Source organism: Penicillium expansum (assembly GCF_000769745.1).
Source record: "Penicillium expansum strain MD-8 chromosome Unknown contig52, whole genome shotgun sequence".
Lineage (NCBI taxonomy): Eukaryota > Fungi > Ascomycota > Eurotiomycetes > Eurotiales > Aspergillaceae > Penicillium > Penicillium expansum.
The window spans coordinates 159,316-180,300 of record NW_015971294.1 but is presented as its reverse complement, the minus strand read 5'-3'; the positions used below and the strand labels follow the sequence as shown (position 1 = coordinate 180,300).

The 20,985-nt window shown below is 48.8% G+C and overlaps 11 protein-coding genes across 11 annotated transcripts; 5 read left to right on the top strand and 6 right to left on the bottom strand.

Moving 5' to 3' along the window:
* Nucleotides 1–784: 784 nt before the first annotated feature.
* On the top strand, nt 785–1,895 carry PEX2_020010 (uncharacterized protein; the record flags this gene model as incomplete). The annotated part of the gene is made up of 3 exons (XM_016739276.1): nt 785–1,110; nt 1,233–1,337; nt 1,400–1,895. The coding sequence occupies 3 exons, from the start codon at nt 785–787 to the stop codon at nt 1,893–1,895; spliced, it is 927 nt and encodes a 308-aa protein (XP_016599215.1).
* Nucleotides 1,896–2,826: 931 nt separating this feature from the next.
* Nucleotides 2,827–5,364, bottom strand: rgd1 (putative Rho GTPase activator (Rgd1); the record flags this gene model as incomplete). Its single annotated transcript, XM_016739275.1, has 9 exons — nt 2,827–2,938; nt 3,014–3,084; nt 3,148–3,242; nt 3,311–3,454; nt 3,511–4,087; nt 4,140–4,339; nt 4,406–5,012; nt 5,072–5,125; nt 5,200–5,364. 9 exons carry the CDS (start codon nt 5,362–5,364, stop codon nt 2,827–2,829), a joined length of 2,025 nt encoding a protein of 674 aa, XP_016599214.1.
* Nucleotides 5,365–5,836: 472 nt separating this feature from the next.
* Nucleotides 5,837–8,307, bottom strand: PEX2_019990 (transcription factor domain-containing protein; the record flags this gene model as incomplete). The annotated part of the gene is made up of 7 exons (XM_016739274.1): nt 5,837–6,054; nt 6,125–6,631; nt 6,684–6,949; nt 7,004–7,441; nt 7,493–7,813; nt 7,884–7,909; nt 8,092–8,307. The coding sequence occupies 7 exons, from the start codon at nt 8,305–8,307 to the stop codon at nt 5,837–5,839; spliced, it is 1,992 nt and encodes a 663-aa protein (XP_016599213.1).
* Nucleotides 8,308–9,149: 842 nt separating this feature from the next.
* Nucleotides 9,150–9,684, top strand: PEX2_019980 (putative quinol monooxygenase; the record flags this gene model as incomplete). The annotated part of the gene is made up of 3 exons (XM_016739273.1): nt 9,150–9,206; nt 9,268–9,380; nt 9,537–9,684. 3 exons carry the CDS (start codon nt 9,150–9,152, stop codon nt 9,682–9,684), a joined length of 318 nt encoding a protein of 105 aa, XP_016599212.1.
* Nucleotides 9,685–10,579: 895 nt separating this feature from the next.
* racA (putative Rho GTPase Rac) lies at nt 10,580–11,532 on the top strand (the record flags this gene model as incomplete). Its single annotated transcript, XM_016739272.1, has 6 exons — nt 10,580–10,612; nt 10,669–10,701; nt 10,782–10,840; nt 10,905–11,085; nt 11,165–11,397; nt 11,466–11,532. The coding sequence occupies 6 exons, from the start codon at nt 10,580–10,582 to the stop codon at nt 11,530–11,532; spliced, it is 606 nt and encodes a 201-aa protein (XP_016599211.1).
* Nucleotides 11,533–12,085: 553 nt separating this feature from the next.
* PEX2_019960 (RNA-binding protein) lies at nt 12,086–13,298 on the bottom strand (the record flags this gene model as incomplete). Its single annotated transcript, XM_016739271.1, has 3 exons — nt 12,086–12,338; nt 12,445–12,673; nt 12,749–13,298. 3 exons carry the CDS (start codon nt 13,296–13,298, stop codon nt 12,086–12,088), a joined length of 1,032 nt encoding a protein of 343 aa, XP_016599210.1.
* A 371-nt stretch (nt 13,299–13,669) lies between these two features.
* Nucleotides 13,670–14,711, bottom strand: PEX2_019950 (uncharacterized protein; the record flags this gene model as incomplete). Its single annotated transcript, XM_016739270.1, has 4 exons — nt 13,670–13,848; nt 13,924–14,075; nt 14,145–14,322; nt 14,390–14,711. The coding sequence occupies 4 exons, from the start codon at nt 14,709–14,711 to the stop codon at nt 13,670–13,672; spliced, it is 831 nt and encodes a 276-aa protein (XP_016599209.1).
* Nucleotides 14,712–15,025: 314 nt separating this feature from the next.
* PEX2_019940 (uncharacterized protein) lies at nt 15,026–16,658 on the top strand (the record flags this gene model as incomplete). The annotated part of the gene is made up of 5 exons (XM_016739269.1): nt 15,026–15,109; nt 15,171–15,420; nt 15,491–15,917; nt 15,976–16,503; nt 16,559–16,658. The coding sequence occupies 5 exons, from the start codon at nt 15,026–15,028 to the stop codon at nt 16,656–16,658; spliced, it is 1,389 nt and encodes a 462-aa protein (XP_016599208.1).
* Nucleotides 16,659–16,743: 85 nt separating this feature from the next.
* PEX2_019930 (cytochrome oxidase assembly protein SHY1) lies at nt 16,744–17,922 on the bottom strand (the record flags this gene model as incomplete). Its single annotated transcript, XM_016739268.1, has 4 exons — nt 16,744–16,843; nt 16,912–17,017; nt 17,076–17,585; nt 17,682–17,922. The coding sequence occupies 4 exons, from the start codon at nt 17,920–17,922 to the stop codon at nt 16,744–16,746; spliced, it is 957 nt and encodes a 318-aa protein (XP_016599207.1).
* A 250-nt stretch (nt 17,923–18,172) lies between these two features.
* On the top strand, nt 18,173–19,614 carry PEX2_019920 (UBX domain-containing protein; the record flags this gene model as incomplete). Its single annotated transcript, XM_016739267.1, has 4 exons — nt 18,173–18,316; nt 18,368–18,486; nt 18,540–19,515; nt 19,570–19,614. The coding sequence occupies 4 exons, from the start codon at nt 18,173–18,175 to the stop codon at nt 19,612–19,614; spliced, it is 1,284 nt and encodes a 427-aa protein (XP_016599206.1).
* Nucleotides 19,615–20,062: 448 nt separating this feature from the next.
* PEX2_019910 (coiled-coil-helix-coiled-coil-helix domain-containing protein) lies at nt 20,063–20,720 on the bottom strand (the record flags this gene model as incomplete). Its single annotated transcript, XM_016739266.1, has 3 exons — nt 20,063–20,095; nt 20,155–20,407; nt 20,506–20,720. 3 exons carry the CDS (start codon nt 20,718–20,720, stop codon nt 20,063–20,065), a joined length of 501 nt encoding a protein of 166 aa, XP_016599205.1.
* Between the last annotated feature and the right edge of the window lie 265 nt (nt 20,721–20,985).

Genomic DNA, 20,985 nt, shown 5'->3' with positions numbered 1-20,985 from the left:
GAAGGTAAAGGCACATCGCAAGCCCCACCAGGCAGCAGGAAGCGTGCTCAGAGCCCGACATACCAACAGCGGAATATACCACCTGCGGTCTACTCCAAGTATGACAGCAACCCGCGGGTGCAGTGCTGACGGAGGAGCATCGCTGCTGAGTGGGGTATCGGACGTAGAGGAAGTCGGCGAAGGCGGGACAGTCGAGGCAGATGGAGAAGCCACCTCTTTAGCCAACTGGCTTTGTAGTAGTTCGGGCAAAGTGGTGAGGTAGCTAGGCGGAAGAACCGATCGCGCGAGATTCACGTCTGGACCTCGCTGTGGACGTTGGTGTGGATAGTCGTGGGGAGTGTATGGTGGAGGAGAGGCATTACGTTGAGGAGCCAGCCTTTATTCTGAATCGCGGCATATGCGGCCGCCACGCAAGGAATGGAAGGGGTATAGTATGGGCGTTGCGATCGAGTCGTTAGCTCTCGATAAGATTCAAAGTTGGGTTGTTGTCAAGCTGTTTGTGAGTCCCCTAATTGGTAGATATTAGACCCAGTGTGGCGGGCGGTGTCTTTTTTTCCGAGGGCAGTTTAATTCTATACATTCAAATTATTTCTACATATGACAGTTGTATTAAAGAAATTGTGAGGAAGATATAAGCTATCGCCTCGATAAGAGGGCGCTTCGTTCACTAGAATCTCCCGGCCAGTTGTTGCTGTCGACCTGCGGAGTGATTCACGTGACTGACAGTTCCGCGGATTTCTGTTCTTCGGCCAGGAACCACTTCTCTTAATCAACCCGATTCGCAATGGCGTCTACCCTACGAATGCCCGTGGGCACATCCGCTCGAATTGTACCCTCTGGTTCCTTCGTACAGTGTCGGGCCTTCTCCGAGACCTCCCAACAATGGCGTGGGAGACAAATGAACTTCCGCCCTCCAAGCCAAGTGCAGCCGTCCTTCAAAACCAGAACCAAGGGCATGAAGCTCGGCGATCTGCCAAATGATATTGGCATATTACCAGGTACCTTTGTCCGACCTTTGTGGAGGGATATGCCTTCAGTTTTCAAGGCACCACGCGATAGATGGCACATGGAATGGACATGGCTCAAGGCCTGGTTGAGCAACCACGCCAGGTTAGTTCTCCCCGAATCCTCGGAATATTCGGTACGCTCTATCGCCCTAGTGGCGGTTACGTTGAGCAAGAGCCGCATATATCATATACTTTCAAAGATCATATTATCTAACTGTACTGCAGTCTACTCCAATATTGCAAGCGCGAAAACACCCTTCCTCTTCTCCTAAGTAAGCGTCGCCACTTCGCCGCAAGACTCCAGGAGGATATGTATACAGCATTTGCGGAGTAAGCATGCGCCATTTCCTTATTTAATTTTAAGCGGGACTAACCACTATGAATTGTTATAGAGGCAACATTCCTAAAATCCGCCAGATCTGCTGCGACGGTCTCGTCAAGAAACTCAGCACAGGTATCGAACGCCGCCCGAAGAACGAGCAAGTGACCTGGAAACTGGTGAAATACCTGCGTAAGCCAAGCACAAACTTCACCGGCCTCCGCGTCATCTCAGACCGCGCGACATCCATCCCCGATCTCCCGAAATCCGGCATCCGTCAAATTATCGTGCGCATCACGAGCCGACAGTCCACAACCACAACTCAGGTCCAGAACGCCAGTGGAAAGGAACTTACGGAAGATACCGCCGTTTCCACCAAGCAGCAGGACTGTGTCGAGCACATTGTCATTCAGCATCTCCGCTGGAATGACCAGGATAAGGGCTGGAAAGTATGGGGCCACATCAACCCCACCTCATTGGATGAGGCGTGGAATAACCCCTACTTCATGCCTGGCTTGTCGGCCCTCGAGCGTCTGGATATGATCAAGGAGTCGATGGGCCAGAAATAAATTTGAGTCGCATCTCAAATTGTGATTTGTGTTTCTTTCTGTCAGAATGATATGCTCGGAGCCCGCGGCTCTTCGGAGACCCCAGCTGCAAGCTCCTTATAAGGAACTCAAAAACCCTTGCCAAAAGTTTCATCTTGCCGGATCGATCAACAACGAATGGGTTTGCTACATTATTCTTTATTTCACCTGCCTGTCTTATTTCCTGTTTAGCAACTCCTCATTTTGGGCCTAACACTGAACAGAGGCTCAGCTCAGCTTCGTTTCTGGTCTGTTCTCTTTCGGGAAACCTCCTGATATAGAAGCATTTACACCTCCCATGTACCATAGCCACCTGTTTTGATCAAATTCTACCTTTCTTTTGAGCCGTTACTTGTATAAATGAATATCAATGTCTCAGAGTGACCTTCCCGCGATCTACTATCATCTTCCCAAACACGCTATACACTCGAGCTTCAAGCTTCTTTGGCATCATTGCCTTGGCCCTAGAACAAATGCCCTAAACAACGTGAAAGGTAGAATGGGTAGACAGCCATACCAACTGACCAATTTCCTAGAGTTTTATTGCTGGTGGTATCTTATATACTTTCAACTAATATGATACCAAATAGGCCAATATGTGCTGCATCTCAACCTGACATCATCGGTGAGACGATTATACGTTGCTCATGACCGGAAAAAGTCAAAACTAAACGACTAGGCAGTATGTATATGTACAATTGGAAGGCACAATATTAATGTATAGCACAGGTATCACTCCGAGGAAACACCAGGACACACAGGAACAAGAGGTACGGATGGATGAAAAGAAGAGGTTCAAAAGAGCACCGGGAAGCGATGCATCAAGATCATTATACGTGGGTCCGCGGACCAACGCTCATATTCCAACAAACAAAACAAGGAAAAAACTAAGAACGGGCCGGGGGCGAATTGATCAGTCATCGTCGAAGATCTGGAATGTGTTATTCAGGATCGTCTCGACGACACGGACCTGCCACCCAGCGTCGGCGATGCTGCCACCGGAATTAGAGCCCAGGAGGGTTGGTCTATAACGAGAATTAGCGGGTCTATAGCTGATGATATACTTGTTTGTATAGGATGGAGAGCGGGCAAGGACATACCCGAAGCAAATGGCTAGATTGCCCGCGTTCATGCGGTTCTGGGTATAGTGTTCTTGGATCTTGTTGAGATGCTGCAATGGACTAGATTAGTATCTGATGAACATAAAGACTACGGTTCTTGTTGGATATCGTACCAGAATGATAGCACGAAGAGTAGCATAATGAGCATCGGGCAGACTGTTAATAAGGGCGTGCATCGAGTCTCGGCGTTGGATGTCATCGTCGAAGCCTGCGGTTTCATTGTCAGTTTCTCAACACAGGACTATATGCTCTCTTCATGATATGAACACTACTTACGAGCAGCATCAACAAACTGTTGGTAGAACTGAGTGGTGAACAGAGGGTCAGGTAAGTCCCTGAAGAATTGCTTCACAAGTCCTGCAACGCTGTTGACATCATGGTAAAAGGTCTCCGGATTTGTGAAATCGACTTGTGATGAGTCTGTTGATAGGGTTAGCAAGCCGCCCTTATTCCCTCAAGTGTCTGATCAAGCTTACCATTGTCGAATACAGCTTTCATGTGGCTGATGTGATTGGCACTACCGGAAAGTCGATAGATGCCCTCCATATCCAGACCGAACAGCTCAACTGCTTGGAAGCACTGGTACACAATGAAAGGAACTGCCGTTCCATCCCGGGCGTACAGGTCGTTCAGCGAAACGCCAAACACTGGCTTCAATGGAGGGAGATTCAATTGCAAATTCCTGTCCATTGGGGGAGGCCCTGCCATTGGGGGAGGCCCTGCCATTGGGGGAGGCCCTGCCATTGGGGGAGGCCCTGCCATTGGGGGAGGCCCTGCCATTGACAGCGGGATCTTAGGTGCGGGTTCCGGAGCAGGCGGTCCTGAAACTGGGTAGGGAGCTGTGCCGGCTGGGGGCGGAGTGAAGGTCTTCTCGGCGGGATAAGGTGATTGCTGCAATCGATCACTGCTCTGTGGTAGTTGAAGCGCTGGCGAAGATATATTAGTCAAGGTAAATGCCTGCGGCATGGTTGACACACGTTTATTTTGAGTAATTGGTTGCGAAGGTACCGCAGAAGTAGAAGCAGAAGAAACGGCCCCACCACCACCAAGTGTCTAATCAATGCGTTAGAGTAGTGAATCAATCGAGGAACAATGCTAGACTTACAGGGTGACGCTCATATTTGACTTGTACTGAAGCCACAGCCCCAGGATTGCCTTCGTGGCTTAGAATAAACTCGTGGAGATCTTTCTGGTTATCGACTTGACGAATAACCTCGGCAAGGCTCTTAGGTCCTAATGCCCCATCGGTTTTCAAAGGGTTGACGCAGAGACCTTGGCCTAGAAGCAGTTTCTCATTGAAAGTAGCTGTAAATCATTAGCCGATGAACAATGAACAACAAGACAACTTGCGTAAAAATAAATCGCACGTACCGAACTTCTGCTGTTGCAGGGTCAATCCGGAGTCACACTCAGCGATCAACTGCTGAAGATTGTGTACCGCCTGTGGTCGGTGGGTAGACACTAGCTCCTGGCGCGCCGCCTGAGCAGCCTGAACCTTAGACCCATAATCGCTATCCGCGTTCTGGACCTTGCGCAACAACTCCTCCTCGTGCTGCGCCGCAGACTTGTGGCCCTTGAGACCGAACTTTCCGCCCTGCTTGTCTCCCGTGCGAACACGGTCATACTGCTCCGCCAATGATTCGTACTTTGCCTTTGCTTTTTCCGCCAGCGATTCTGCATCGACGACCCTCTTCTCCGCAGCTAAACCCGTCTGTTTCCATTGCTTGCGGCCGCGCTCGATGTTGGCAGCGAGCTCGTGCAGATCATCGGACATCTGATGGAGGGAGACGGAGAATTGGAGGCCATGGTCGACCATCCGCTCCTGGATTCGGTGGATGTCCTTGTAGCTGGAACTGTATGTGCCCTGTCGGTTCTCGGAACGTTGCGACGCATCGCTGATCACGCGGGACAGTTTTCTTAGCCCCTGAGCGTGCTCTTCTTCGAGTGACCCTCGCTTTTTCAGGAAGGTTGAGAAATCCTAGTAGATAACGTGTCAGCGTTTGCGATTATTGTTGGAGTCCTTTTACGACTACTAACCTTGGCGGAGGCCACGCTTTGCTTCAGCCGAGTAAGGAGTGTGGTTATGCCGATCTACTTAGGATTAATATAATTGCTTCTTTTTCTGTAAATATGCACCTAGCGGTGAATTGACTGCGTCTGCTCACATCGGAGTAGATAACTTTGTCCAGGCGGGCTTTCAGCTCGTCTGAGATGGCCTCGTGGGTCGGCTGGGTCTGCTCGGCCCCGTGGGATGAGCGACCGGCGCTCGACGGAGGCGCATCGGAAAGCGTCGGTATCGCCGTGGAATCGTGTAGGGCGTAATCCGACATTGAAACGATCTTGACTTGAGGGAATGTCAAGAAGGAGGAGTCAAATAGAGGGGGGAACGGAAAGCCTCACGGGCCACACCTCTATTATGTATTGGTGGAGATGGCGGTTAGGTGCCGATCAAAATGAGGTCAGTCCAGGAACAGGAAATGCTGCAGCCTTCTGGAGTTTCACTTGGGCTGAAACGTTGTGAACCTATAGGAATGTCCTTAGCCTGGAGGTCCCTGAAGTTATTGGGGTCAAGACGTAATGGCGGGTTCAGCCACACAAGTGGATCTTTTGTTAACTTGGTGTACGAACTACGGCGTAGGGGTACGTTAGTCCTATACGGAGTAGATGTACGTATTTATGTACATTATTATATTCGTATTAAGTACTATACAGTAAAAAAAAATCACTTTTATTCTGGTATCGTCGCTAGGAATCGAATATCAACATTCATACAAAAACACCCGCAATCCCAGTAATTGGCAGCTATAAAACTGGAGGAGCGACAAAAGAGTCAGGAATGCCATCAAAAACCCAATTGAGTGAATCAAAGACTTCCGAAAATCCAGATTCACTGAAAAATGCTCCACCTTCATCAAATTGAGCTGGCATCATCAAAGATTGATCCTCCAGGGAGCTGTCCTGCTGCCGCGTCATGTGTCCTGCCGGACCCAGTATATCTTGGTTCGCCGCTATGGCAGCAGCTATGAAAAGAACCTTGTTAAAAACTGGGAGAAACCGATTAAAAGGGGGAAAAAAGCAAAGAAGACTTACCTTGCATTTCCTCAAGGCTTTTGACCGGTCGGAACCGCTGTCGCCAACGCCAAACTGTGTCGTAGACATGGCTCATGCTCATCCGGCAGCGGACTTTAAGCTGTAAAGCATCTTCTTCGGCGGGCTCTAGGCTCGTAGCATTCCACATCTGGGCAAGAATATCTGCAAGACGAATGGGACGGTCGTGATCCATGACACTGATTCGGCGAATTGCTGAGATCGCACCGTTGAATAGAAGTTTGCCATGGTTGAAATCGAGGTGTCGACTGAAGCTGCTCTTCAATAACTTCATGAGAGCGAAAGCGGCCGACACAATCATTTGAAGAATATAGTTGGTGGAGTGACCGATCAATTCACCTGGCGATGTTTCGAGATCTAGTACTCGACCAAGGAAGGAGGTTGTTGCAAGGAAAAGCTTGATCAGATCGTCGCTTCGTACAGTGGACCCCAAAAACATGAAGTATCGGAAGTGCAATTCTGCGGCTCGGAGATGGATCGTGTTGATTGCTTGGTGCGAATGTGAGCGGTGCCAAATCGGAATGATACCACAACAACTTACCGGATATTTTCCCGTCAAACTCGACATCCATGTCTCTGAGTTCACTTTCCAAGACCTGCACAACTACAAGCTTGTCGGCACTGATAAACTCCACAGGTTCAGGTTTGCTACTGTATAATGCCTTAGTCACTCGGTCGCAGAACTTTTCAATACGCAACCGAATGGCCAGGTCATCGGGAAGCCGGTAGTCAGCATCCCTCAAAGAGGCAGGCTCAAGGGCCCAGTCGTATATTGTGCTCGGTGGCTGACCGTAACCAGTCGCAACACTGCCGAATCCACAATCAGTCTTTGATAAATGCCTATGGAAAGAAAATACTCACTTTTGAGCCACAATGTTACAAATGACCCACGTATGTAGTCGGTCCTTTAGAGCTTCACCCTGAACTTCCATGCGGAATGTTGTGAACTCTTCCGCTTGAACCGGACGGTGTAGCCCAAGCTGCATAGCAATTTGCATCATCAAGCCACTGAGCATGAAAGTTGCATCGGTGCGCTGGCTTGTAGTCGGAAGAGGCCATGTACACAGAACACAAAGGGCCTTCACAACCCGGTAATCCTGCGGGACACTAGTGATGGTTGACCAAAGCAGCCTGCTAAATGGTCCAGACAGTGCGCTCAAGAGGCCAGGCTCATATTGAGACCGCCGACATGCAACACAGATCATAGTCCACGCCAAAAGAGGGCATCGGTTGAGATACACCTCTGGGGGCTTGGGTGGATTCAAAAGAGGAAGAAAGGGGTGATAATAAGTAAAGTATCTATATAGATGTTAATCGCAGAAGCGGGTCAAAGAAATGGAGAGCGCATACTGTTCGTATAATCGAAGAACTCGGGCTCTAGAGAGACAAATATCTTCCAGTCTCCACTGACCCTCATCCTGTGATATAATAGAACCATCCCTTTTCATAGTCAAAGGAGTTGCTATAGATGAGTGAGATTCAACCGGCACCGAAACAGGTCGAGATTGGTCAATTGCGGCCGAGTCACGGCGAGCAAAGACATCCTCTGAACAATGGGACATCTCATCACCTCCATGGGACTCATGAGGCTCTACGCCTTGCTCATGATCTGAATTAGGTCCCAGGCGGCGGCGGAGATCTGCGATCTCTTTCTCCATTTCAGCATTGCGCCTATGAAATGGAGTCAATATGATGCGACAGAAGAAGAAGAAAAAAAAACATGAAACGAAAAAGGATTTACCTTCTCTTAGAGATGCGCTTGAACGACTGTTCAACTTTACAGTCTATTCCAAGCCTACGACAACGCGAACAAGCCGCAGCTGGCGTTTGAACAATATCACATCTCAACTATCAAGGTTTGAGACATCAGCGTGATTGTCGGAGAACCGATACGGTCGGGGTTGGGTTGGATAAAATTGCATCGTAATTTCAGATATGCACAGACTCACCTTTTGCTGCTTACATTCATTGCAGGCTTTCCGGCTGCCACCTCGGCGCTTGCCTGTGACAGGCGGAGCCTTCTCCATCTCGCAAGATTCCGAACTTCTCTGCATGAAATCGATAACCGGGGGTGGCCGGGGTATTGTGGGGGACCGAAAGTCGCTCGGCGGGATGGAGTAATGTGGCCCATCCGGTGCCAGTATGTTCCGATACCCCAAATCCATCGAGATCAGCCTGCGTTCAGCCGGTATAAAGACCCACGAAACGTGAACGAGTGCTCATGGAGTCCATGTGCCGTAAATCGGAGAAATCGGCCCGCTGGAGGGAGATGTGGGGAACCTGTCTGCTGATTGTGGACGATGATTTGCGGGAGATTCGATGGCGAGACGAATCTCGGCGGTTGCTGAATCAGCTGATGCCTGAGGCATTAGTTGATGATGTAATCTCTATGATCCCGGGGCCACTTTAAAGCAGTTCAACATCATGTTAATATGCATACGTCCAATATGTAGGTAACGAGTTAAGATACTACATCAAACACTCTTTATAGTATGTAGTCAATTAATATAACTAAGTATTAGATATCTGATATTATATACACATGTATTACCTTCCATACCATCAGGTACAATGTACATTAAACAAGGACACACAAATAGACGTGATTTTAACATTATATTCAAGGTAAATTAGATAGACATCATCGGATGAAAGAAGCAACTAGGGTAATAGCCGATATTTCAATACATTAAAGTCATATATGTGGAATATATGGAGTACGTACATCATGTTTGGACTTTAATGCCCCACTTGCTATGGACCGAGGTCGATATTCGGGTGCCCAGGTGGATTATATGGATTATATGATCCGCATTCAATGCATTTACATATTTAACTCTTTAGCTCCTAGCTCCTAGCTCTTTAGCTCTTTGAATTCATATCACTCCAATATCTGATCAAAGGCACCTGGATATCATTCAATTTACATTGAAAAAGTGAGTCGTTCTATTGATACCACGCTACTACCTAGGTACATTACCAGCTGACCACTCAACCACAGGTCATCATGTCCGAAATCAACGTCACCGCAATTTTCGTTCCAAAGCCAGAGAAATTTGAAGAAGTCAGCCAAGCCTCATACTACTTGATAGTTCAAATATCTGACATGTTATGTTATTCTCCAGGTAGCTACTCTTGTGACCGAAGTTATCAAAAAGGTGCAAGAACACGAACCGGACACACTGATCTACTACGCATTTGAAATCAAGGACAAGAATGAGATTGTGATTGTTGAGAGGTAAGTCAACCATTGAGGTATCGATATAGGCCACCTCTGATAGTTCCCCCGCATGGAGAGGGCGACCGTGCCTCGGCCCAATCTAATTCGCAAGAGCATCTTTGCCACAATTTCCAAGATTCTAAGATTCTGATCGGCTTTTTTATATATGTATAGGTATAAGAACCCGGCGGCGATCCAGACCCACGTCAAATCACCCTATTTCCGCACCTTCTCGGGGAAATTATCCACTCTGTTGACGAAGCCGGCGGAGATCAGGGCAGGTGGGTTCTTGAATGGTTCGAGGGGCGTATCGCGACTGTAGGTGGTTCTGTTTGTTTTGGAAGTTACTTTTTTAGGATCCAGATCAAATCAAGTCCCATATATAGCTGATGTCCGGGGTGGTTGGGTAGATATAAATAGGATAGTTGATGGACCATGCATAAGCGCACTCTAGCTCTGGGGTTTCCCATAATGATTCGATATTAAGTAGACGCTATGGCATGTCCCAGCGTCACTCGTGATTTAATTGTCATGCGATTGGTGCATTAGTGATGGCTTACCAAGAGATATAGGAGGTCTGTGAGATTTTTAGGAGATATTTGACCCTATCACACGGAGTAACCAAAGGGAAAAGCAATATGAGAGACTATGTAGTATAGAGATATAGAGATATCGAGATATATAGATATATAGCATTCACTCCGTATATCTATTTACATATTTATAACATCTATTTAGATACGCACATTTTCAATATTTAGAAATAAGTGGAGACTTATGTTTTTAAAGGGTTTCGATCTCTTCCACTTCAAACAATCTATTTAGTGACTTTGACTAGGGGAACTAGTCTGATCACTTTCCTTTTTTTTTCTCTCTCTCCTTTCTAACTCTCTCTTTCTTTCTCTCCAACCCCATATATTATTCTTTTTTTTGTTTTGGTTTTTGGTGAGTCTCTTTCAAATCTTCTTTCATCCTCATTTTCTTGGTCTCCACATCTTTCCCACCCCCTCTTTTTCCCTAGCTCCAGCCTCCTAGCTTCTTTTCTTCAAAGCTGTCCCCCTGAAGCTAAAGCTAATGTTCTGAAGATACCCTTGTTGCCATTGTGTCCTTCCACGTTATCGTTGTCATTCGGTCCGAGCCCCTTATCGTCCACACCCCCCCCCCAACAGCCCCCTGTTGGACTTCGGCTTGATTTGGTTTGATTATATTTTTGCGACATGGCGACGGGTCCGGCTACTCAGTCACTGAAGGTGGGCATCTGATTTGATCTATGGCGATGCGCGGCTTTAATTGACGATACCTGCAGTGTGTGGTGACCGGTGATGGTGCAGTTGGCAAAGTTAGTACATCCCCCAACACTTCATCCCTGCTCCATATAATCTTGCGATAGATGCTAACATCCAATTCCCTCTCTTCTAGACATGTCTCTTGATCTCGTACACAACGAATGCTTTCCCGGGTGAATACATCCCTACTGTGTTCGTACCCACTGCCCCTCAATGCGAAACCTTGAATCCCGAACGGACATTGATTCCATTATAGCTTTGACAACTACACGGCCAGTGTTATGGTTGACGGCCGGCCGATCAGCCTGGGACTGTGGGATACTGCTGGACAAGAGGATTACGATCGTCTGAGACCGTTATCCTACCCGCAAACCGACGTGTTTTTGATCTGCTTCTCCATCGTCAGCCCACCATCGTTCGATAACGTCAAAGCGAAGGTACGAACGGGCCGAGCATACGCAAGAGTTCTAGCAGGCTCTTCCTATTTCTATGCGACTAACTGTTTCCCGCTTCTAGTGGTTCCCTGAGATCGAACACCACGCCCCCAATGTCCCCATCATCCTCGTCGGTACCAAGCTCGATCTGAGGGACGACCGTGCGACTACGGAAGCCCTCCGCGCACGCAAGATGGAGACCGTCTCCTACGAACAAGCCTTGGCCGTGGCCAAGGAGATTCGCGCACATAAGTACCTTGAATGTTCGGCGCTGACACAACGCAACCTGAAGAGCGTGTTCGATGAAGCCATCCGGTGTGTTTTTACTCTCTTTCCTGGCGACTATGTGTTCGAATCTGTTTTTTTCTAACTGTCTGTCACAGGGCCGTTCTCAACCCCCGTCCCGCTACGAAATCCGGGAGGAAGGCAGTCAAATGCAACATCTTGTAGAGCACGTTTGTTCGGCTTGACTCGTCTCCCCATGTTCTCGTATGCTATAATGAATAATATATAGTTAATACGGCGTCTGGGTAGTTAGAGGCTTTTTTTTAATTTCGCCGACCTCTCAGTCGTTTTGTGATGAAATCCATTGACCGTTTTTCTTGGGGATATTTTCTGTCTTTGCCTTCTTGGCCCTTGTTCATAGTCTGTCCCAATTCAACTGCGATATCCTTAATTCCGAGATTATACCCTGGTCATTCTAAATTATCTGTAGTTTATGTCATGATAGATCTCCACCGCGGCACTCGGGCAGTTTGCTGGGAAAGAACCACAGAAAAGAACATATGAATTGGTATCTTCAAAATCAAGCAATAGAGACATGAAGTAAGTACTTTTTGGAACACAGAAGAAAATACCGGCCAAACCTGATGCTCCTGAATGCATGGCTATCAAAATGTCCAGCTGCCTGCAGATGCTCCGGACACCTTGCTGTACACTGTTCCGATCCATCAACAGTCGAGACCGTCAAACCCATAGCAGTGGCCCAGCGGCTTTTGTTGATTTAAACACGACCTCTGCGGCTAGGGTGCAGACCAGCCCACTGATCGTTGTCAGCGCTGACAGCGGTGTCAGCTGCGCCATCCATGCTAGCAGCATTGGCACCAGAGCCGCCAGCCGGGGCAGCCTTCTTCTCGTGCTTTCTCTTGTCCTTCTGGATATCCTTAGCCTGGCGCTGGCGCTCCTCATTGAGCTTCTCGTTCTTGGCCTGGATCTTGGCATTGCGATGTTCGGACTTCGCGCCGCCGCCGCCAGCACTAGAATTGGTAGTCAGCATACGGTCTATGGTTGCGATTGGATTTCCTTCTTTGGAGAAGACTCGGAAATGATCATCATCTTCTCCAATTGGGGGTGATAACTCACGTCAGCTCGACGTTCATGCGTCGGGGCGGGTACTTTCCGTCGTCGAAGTTGGAGTGGTGGTACAGCTTGAGGCAGGTCTTCATGCGGTCGTAGTTGTCGAACTCAATGAATGCAAAGCCGCGGCACTTCTTGGGGTCTTCTTTCTTGGTTGCGACGCGGATTGTGGCTGGGGGGTTCTTCTCGAAGTGCTTGCTCAAGGACTCGTGGTTGGCAGAGTAGGGAAGGTTGCCTGCATATGCGCACATGCTTTGATTAATCCTGTGTCTTCGGTTCAAAGTATTCCACCTGTATTAAAATTACTTACCGACAAAGCAGATGAAGCGGGAGCTCTTCTGGGCCTGCTCGGCCTCCGCGGATTCAGCGGTAGGCTCTTCTTCGGTCTCAGCAACGGGCTCGGTCTTCTCCTTCTTCTGCTTCTTTTCCTTCTTGTCCTTCTTCTTGTCCTTCTTCTCCTTCTTATCGGCGTCCACCTTCTCGACAGGGGTCACGTCAACATCCATAGCGTCCTCGGAGGGAGCAGCAGGCTCAGCATCGGCCTCCTCGGCCTTGCGCTTCTCCTTCTTGTCGGACTTTTCCTTCTTTTCTTTCTTGTCAGACTTCTCTTTCTTGTCGACCTTCTCCTTCTTCTCGGACTTGTCCTTCTTGTCCTTCTTTTCCTTCTTTTCCTTCTTCTCATTCACCTCTTCCTGTGCTGGGGCAGCAGTTTCGGCGGGAGCGACAACCTCGGACTCCTCTTGCGCCTTGCGCTTCTCCTTCTTTTCCTTCTTATCTTTCTTGTCCTTCTTCTCCTTCTTCATCTTCTTGCCCTCAGGCTCGACCACCTCATCTTGCACGAGCTTGCGCTTATCGCCCATTGTAGTAGTTTGTGTGGGGTAAATGTTGTGGTAAAAGGGGACAATGGTGGGATGGGACAGAAAACAAGACGAATGAAAGTCTTGGGATGTGTGTTAAGGAAAACAAGAAAAGAGGTGGAGAAAGTTTGCTACGCAACGAGACTCAAGCTCCAAAAAAATAGTCGGGCGGAGAGAAAAGTGAAATTTAATTTTTGCCGGTCTCGGGAGGCGGTGAATCGGATTCCCGATAAGGCCTTAATTTTTATAGTTCGCAATTTATTACATCAATTGATAGTACCCACCACGCTACACAATTGTATGAGTACATTCATTCGAGTTTACATATGCTTAAATCGTATACCAGTATATAATTTTGTGATCAGTGTGTTAGATTAGAACACCAAGATCTTCACACCCTTCTTCACCCCATAGCGCTCACGCAGTTCCGGCCGAGTAAGCAGCTTCAACAGCGGCATATGCGTGTCTTTCATGTCAAAGATGCCTCGTTGCTTCTGGTCAACGTGTGAGCCATCAATGACAATGCGCTCTAGCTCCTCCAAGTTGAGAGTTCCTAGAAGATCAACTATCAGCATATGTATACATAACGAAGTAGAGCTATCTGTATATAGCAACGGAGCAAACTCACCAGACTCGATCAAATCAGATATTCTGGTTGGGGTTCCAGCCCCGATACCAGACCGGGCACGTTGAAGGAACTGCTTCGCCTCCTCCAGCTTGATGTGCTTCGCGAACAGCTTGCCTACAATGCTATCCTTGGTTTGGAAAGAACGAAGTGCCCTAACAACATTAATTGTCAGCCCCAGCTTCAAATAATACCAGAGAACATATTGAAAGTTGCCCACTTACCGTACAACATCAGCAGCTCGCAGAGCAGCACCCGAAATAACTAGTGTATGAGGGGTGCCGTTCTTCTCAGACGACTTTGACAGGTCGGCACCCTTAGGACTGAAAGACTTGAGGAATTCGGGGAGTTGCTCCAGCTTTCGGGTGGAGGTGAAGGAAGAGGTATCGAGGAATGCGGAGTCTGTGGATTGGTTAATGTCTAGAACACCCTCGGCCTCCCCTGGCAGAACAATAGGAAGTATCCATACCTGGAACCGAAAGATCACTCAGTTCAACAGCGGAGAGCTCCTTATCGTGTCTTTTGGCCTTCTGCGCAAAGTGATCGCCCAACAACCGGCCGTCCATCTTGCCAATCGACTCGTCAATGCCGTCTTTGCGCGTTGACTGGCTCTCATCGTGCTCAGCCTGCTTCTTTTTGTTTTTGTTCTTCTTCTGCTTCTTCTTGCTTGATCCCTCGGCGGGTGTGCCTGCCTCGGGCTTTTCTTGCTTGGGAGCAGCGTCGTCGGCTTGTCTCTTGCGCTTGTTTTGGAGCTTGTTGGAAAGCCCAGTGGGGGCGTTTGTGTCAGCCATTGTAGCGATAACCAGTACTTGGAAAAAATATTCCGATTATTTTAAGCTTCAATTAGTAAATGCAAGTCGCTTCGAGAAGACTTCATTGCGCAAAAAAAAAGTCGGCTGATTCAGCCAATCTTATCGATAAGAACGACCAATCATGCACTGGCCCGCAATTGTTGTTTCTAGACGCGACAGACAAACATCAACGTCAATCTTGTAATTCACCGTTCGCCCAGTTGATCTGAGATTTTTTGTTGTGGAGATCACGTATATGGTCTGTTATTTCTTACATGATATAGCTATACTTCTCTTCCGGGAAAAACCAGGTCATGTCTACTTCTACCCCAAACGCGCGTGGCCGTCGGTCACCAATTGGGACCGCTACCCCATCTGGGGATACAACATTAACCGGAGTAAGTTATTCATTACCCTTTGCGAAGTTTGAAAATTGCTGACTGTATCATCTCCCTCCAGCTCCAACGCCTACCTATCCATACACGCTACCCTCTAACACCAAGTCGACTTGTTACCGCAGCCACCCCGGGGACTCAGCGGTCCGCCTCTCGATACACACCACGCGCTCGAGGCGTGGCTGCACCGGCAACACCATACGGACTACGTGCCCGACAACAACGAGCGGCGAATACCCCTGGTCGGGATCGCCGAAAAAGCGGCCGAATGCAGCGGGAGACTACATTCGATATTCTCAGAAACCTGGGCAGAGGTAAGAGCTTCACCACGTACCACTCGACATAAGGAATTGAACTAAACTAAATCATTTGGGTTGGTCTTAGCACTCGCACCTATATCTCAACCTATCCGCTCTTCGCCGCAGGAGAAGCCAGAGCCCATCGAAGAACCAGTTGATGAATTTGAACAGCTCGACAATGAGCCAGAAATCGAGCGACCACGGTTATCTTTGCCTATTCAGGAGTCTGAGGAAGAAGGCGAAGAAGCGAGTCCTGAAATACAACCCCCGAGGATGTCTCTCGCCTTTGTAGAGGAGGATATGGATATGACATATCAGTCTGTCGAATACCCTCGTGACGCTAGCATCAGAGACCGGGACCGGTTATCAATGATGAGCCGAGCTACCGGCAGAATCAGTGGAGATTTCGATGAGACAAGATTAGAGAGCGATGATGCAGATGAAACTGGCATTATGGGCGAGGATGACGAGGCAGAGGATACAATGATGAGTGGGGGCGACTTCGATCGAGGGTGGGTATACAAGAGTTGGATTGTCTATGTTACAAATATTGACTAATATCACAAATAGGGGAGAGACGGAAGACCTGGGCCGCTTCCATTTTGATCTCAACTTTCCATCTCCTGCGGCTCCTCCGCTTGAGGATCCCACTGGCGGGGATATGAACGATATGGAGGATTTCGAACTGTCAACCGCTGAGCCACCTCCAGCTCCATCAGACGATGATGATGACGATGTTGGAGCTGATTTTGGTTTCGGGCTCGACTTCCCACCCGCAGCATCCCCCAGTGAGAGCCCTGGGATTGTTGGAGGCGGATTGCGAGATGAAGCTATCCCAGCCCAAGGCAAGCAAAAGAAGATTTCACGACATGGAATTCCTGTCCCAAACTTGCCTGCAGGTGTGGTAAAAAAGCTAGCAACTCGCTTCGCGCGTTCGGGGGCAGGATCAAAGGCAAAAATCAACAAGGCCACACTGGCCGCGATCGAGCAGGCATCCTCTTGGTATTTTGAGCAAGCAAGCCAAGATTTGGCTGCTTATTCAAAGCATGCAGGACGGAAGACCATTGATGAGAGCGATGTCACCACATTGCTGAGAAGGTCAGTTTCCCTGAAAGCCAACCATCTCATGGGAGTAATTGCTGACTTGTTCCAGACAACGCCATATCAATAAGTCCACGACAGTATTTTCCCTCGCCCAGAAGCATTTACCCAAAGAACTTCAGCAAGATATGAGATTGGCCATGCCTCCATAAATGCCCGGAACAGAATTCTCCATGAAAAGAAACGCTTTCAACGCCAATGAATTATGCTAAGGTAAAGTTGGAATCCCACTACCGATTACCAGTTTCGGTTCTGGCGAACTCGGCGCAGTGCCTCGTTGGGATTCTTCCGAATAACCATCCACATCATGATGGTCGTGGCCAAAGACAGGCCATACCTGTAGAGCATGAGCGACAGTCTCGAGTCTCGACTGAGAAGGGAAAGCACGCAACAGATCCAACTTACCAAGTGAAGATGTATTGAGAATGGTTGTTTCTCAAATTTACCTCTGCGGCGCGACCAATCGGGATACCCTTGGCCTCGCGATCATATGATTCGACGAGGTCAGGCACTGGAAACGCAAATCATTGTTAGCCATGCCTTAACAAGATTATATTTAGCCTCCTTACCCATTGTCTGCTCAATCCAAACAGGCTGGCTCCCGCCCTTCTCTGCCATCTGATTGATATCGGGGAAGTAGAACTTTCCCTCGTCTGGCTTGTTATCCGGTGTAAACATGTTTTTCTTCCATGGCTCTCGTAGCAAACCCTCGACGGTCACCTCTTCATCCAGTACACCTAGAGGCCGGTCTTTTTGGTCCTTCAATTTCCTAGAGATCCAGCCCCGGTTCACGAGTACAGTGCTCTGTCCCTCCCGTTCGAGGGGGGTCACCACAATAAACCCGTCCTCTCCTTCGTTCATGCGGGGTCCAACCAGCATTTCTTTGTCATGGCGGAACCGGCCGGTAGCGTACACGCGGCGGTAGTCGAATTCTGAAATGGCATCCGGGTCGATTCGGGGCGGCAGTGGCAGAGGAGGCTTCACGAGACGGTCCTCGAATTTGGCCATCAGTTTAGTTTTCCAGTCCAGGCGCTGTACCTGCCATGTTCCCAGGATAAATGAGATGATAGGAATCAGAGCTATAGATATTTAGAACAATACGTTAGTAATTATCTCTTAAACAACAAAATATCCATAGCATTCTCAAGCACATGTAGCATTGGACCTTAACATACCCAATATGATCAGACCAGGTCCATGTTTCTTATTAACACGGACGAGCCTCGCTGGGTGGTCCACAATATTCAGACCCTCGGCCAGCTGGCGCGATTGCGAGATATAGCGGAATTGTGGTAGGCGGTATTTGGCGCAGATGGAATTGATCTTCGATGGTACGCGTGGACTCCGGACAACCCGAGTCGGCGCTGTCCAGACCCTCGCGGATGTCTTCTGCAAAGCAGAGAAGATCGGCCGCATTTCGACAGTTTAGAAAATGTGAAGAGTGAGTTGAGGTTTGCACGGGGCTAAGAGTTGGAGTTTCTTGCTCAAATGCGACGGCAGTTGGGAATTTCGGGATCGGGGGTTACCGTGACCGCCCACGCTTCTCCAATCTATACTTGTCTCTCCGCACTGGCCTTCTCATTTCCTCCAAGTCTTTACCGGAATGCGATCATGACACTTTTCTACAATGGATCCCTTCAGGAAGGCATTGCTGCTGCAGTGAGAGATGCCAAAGCGGTTACTTGCTTTGTTAGAGGTCGCCGATGTTCTCCCCGCATCGAATGACATGTTGCTGATCTTGGGACTTAAACTTACAGATGACGAAGAGTTAAGCTCTCAATGGGAGGACACTTATTTCGGTGATGATGAGGTACAGCCACTTGCTATACTTGAATTTCTGACGGTATCTGACCCCCTGTAGGTTGCGCAAGCACTCAATGCCAAAGCAGTTGTATTGCGCTTGACAGCGGGTTCACAGGAAGCTGGATTCCTGGCCTCTTTTTGTCCGATCTCGAAATTCCCGACTGTTGTCCTGATCAAGTGCGTTCAACGTCTGTGGGAAATTCGGTGTTGGTTTGCTGATTTCGTTCCAGGAATGGCACGCTGAAGGAATACATCGGGCCAGATATCTCCAAAGATGACTTCCGCAGCCGATTGATTGCAGCTTTGGAGGATGAACAGACACCCAGTCCTGCGCAGCAACTGCAAAGCAATGACACTCCTACCGCTTCAACTAATAACACGTCGGTGTCAGTGGCGCCTCAACCCCAGCCTAACGCGCCATCCAATGCCAGCAAATCCGCAAAGCAAGCAAGCGAAATTACAGTCAAGAAGCAATCACAGATTGAACAAATACCTAAGAAAGCTGCAGAACCTGCAAAGTCGGCAGGCTCTGCCTCTCAAAAGCACTTGTCGTCCAAAGAGGCCAGCCATAAAGACATTAAAGGCAAAGCGCCGGTGGGGTCTAAGAAGCCCACTGGCAAAGGTGTCGTAAAGAGCGAACACCAAGAGCCAAAGCCTATAGTCCCTCGAGGACCCCCAACCGAGTATCGGCTACAGGTGCGCCTTTTTGATGGAAGCTCCGTGCGATCTAGCTTTAAACCCACCCAGAGCATCCGAAATGATGTACGGGCTTGGCTTGATGAGAAGATGGAAGGCGACAACCGACCCTACAACCTCAAACACATCTTAACCCCCCTCCCCAGTGAAACTCTTTCCGTCACCCAGGAGTCGCAAACTCTCCGAGACTTAGGTCTCGGTTCCACCGCGAATTTGGTCATGGTTCCCGTATCAACATACACCGAGGCCTATTCGGCAGCGGGTAGCTTGCCCGTTCGTGGTATCTCTGCCGTCTACAACCTGGCATCTTCTGCTGCCAGCACCGCAACAGGTCTTGTGGGTTCATTCCTTGGGTATGGTTCAACCACACCGGCAAGTGGTGCAACCACCCCTTCGGCCCCTCCGTCTACTAGCAATTCTCAACGTCCTAGGACCACGGGGCCCAATATTCGGACGCTGAGAGATCAGCAAGATGGACGTGGGAACAGTCAGCTCTACAATGGCAACCAGGTATGTGATGCTAAGAGAGAATATCTTGTTCAGGTTTAGCTAATATATTTTCAGTTGAACTTCGAGCCACGGAAGAAACAGGACGATAAGGATAAATAAGTCCTAGTGTTATTGCTCTGATGTTTCTGCATTACTTATTTATGGCGTTCATGGATCGGATTAGCCCACAACGCTCTGTACTATGACACTCTAGCTATTTTGCACTTTTCGGTTACTGTAAAGTTGGCAGGCATAATAAATGATGTTTTCCATGAAATCTTCAACGCCCTTTTCTATCATATTTGTGTTTGAGGTTGATCCAAATAACCATCAGATAACTACAAATGTAGCAAGTTCGTTAAATTCATGCATTCGAATTCTTGATTCGGTAGTCAAGCATTGATTCCTTTATCGAGGAGAGATGGTATAAAGTACAAAGAGGGGATGTGGAAATGGCTATGCAAAAGAAAGATTGGCTATGAACGATCATGCCCATAAACCCCATCACTTATTACTAAAAATGGTATCTGTCTTTCTGACCACCAAGGGTCAAATTGGTATAAAACCCTTAGTAGGGCTTAGCGGCAGCCTGGCAAGCTTTCTGCAGGACATTAGTACATATTTAAAAAGCAGAGAAAAATAGAACAAGTGTAAACATACCAGCTGATCAAGGTACCAACCGCAAATGCCCAAGTTACCCTGGTTCTCATCCATGCAAGTGCGGAAGTTGCGGACATCAACCTCACAGGCAGGGTTCTCGTACGAGGTCTGGGCAGCGTTGCTCTGGTAGAGACCGTTGTCCATAGCCTGGGACTGAGCAGGGGGAGCCTGCTGGGCCTCAGCGGGGGCGCTAGAGCCACCGCCGAAGAAGCCACCGATAGCGTGGCCGATGGAGGAACCGACAGCAACACCACTGTATTGAATCAATCGTTACCACATATCCCGGGAAAAGTTGATCCTAACCCCGGATTTTATCGGGGAACGAATCATAAAGCCGGGTATGGAACTTACGCTGCGGTCGAGGCCATCTGGCCGAACAGTCCAGGGCCAGCACTCTGCTGCTGCATGGGAGGAGCCTGCTGTGCCTGTGGGGGTTGAGCGGCGGTCGAGTGAGGCTGCGACTGCTGCTGCGAGGGAGCAGCCGCGGGCCGAGCAGGAGCGGCGGTAGGACGGCTGGGAGCGCTACGCGCAGGGGTGGGAGCGGCACGGCGTTGTTGGCGAGGCATTTTGATGATTGTGTGGGGGTTTGTTTGGACGAATGTAAAGGGAGGTGAGGGTATGCAAGTTGAGATAAGTATAAGTTCTAGTGGAGAAAGAAGAAGCTAGAAGATGAGTAAGTTCGGCCACTGAGGCAAACTCCGATGCAAACCTTGGAGTTTTGTGGGCGCTGATTGGTGAGTATTTGTCACGTGGATCGGACATTACAGTGCCGGTTGCCCGGCGCGGAGTCAGGAACGGAATTACCACGGGAATTACTAGCATGTGCTATTA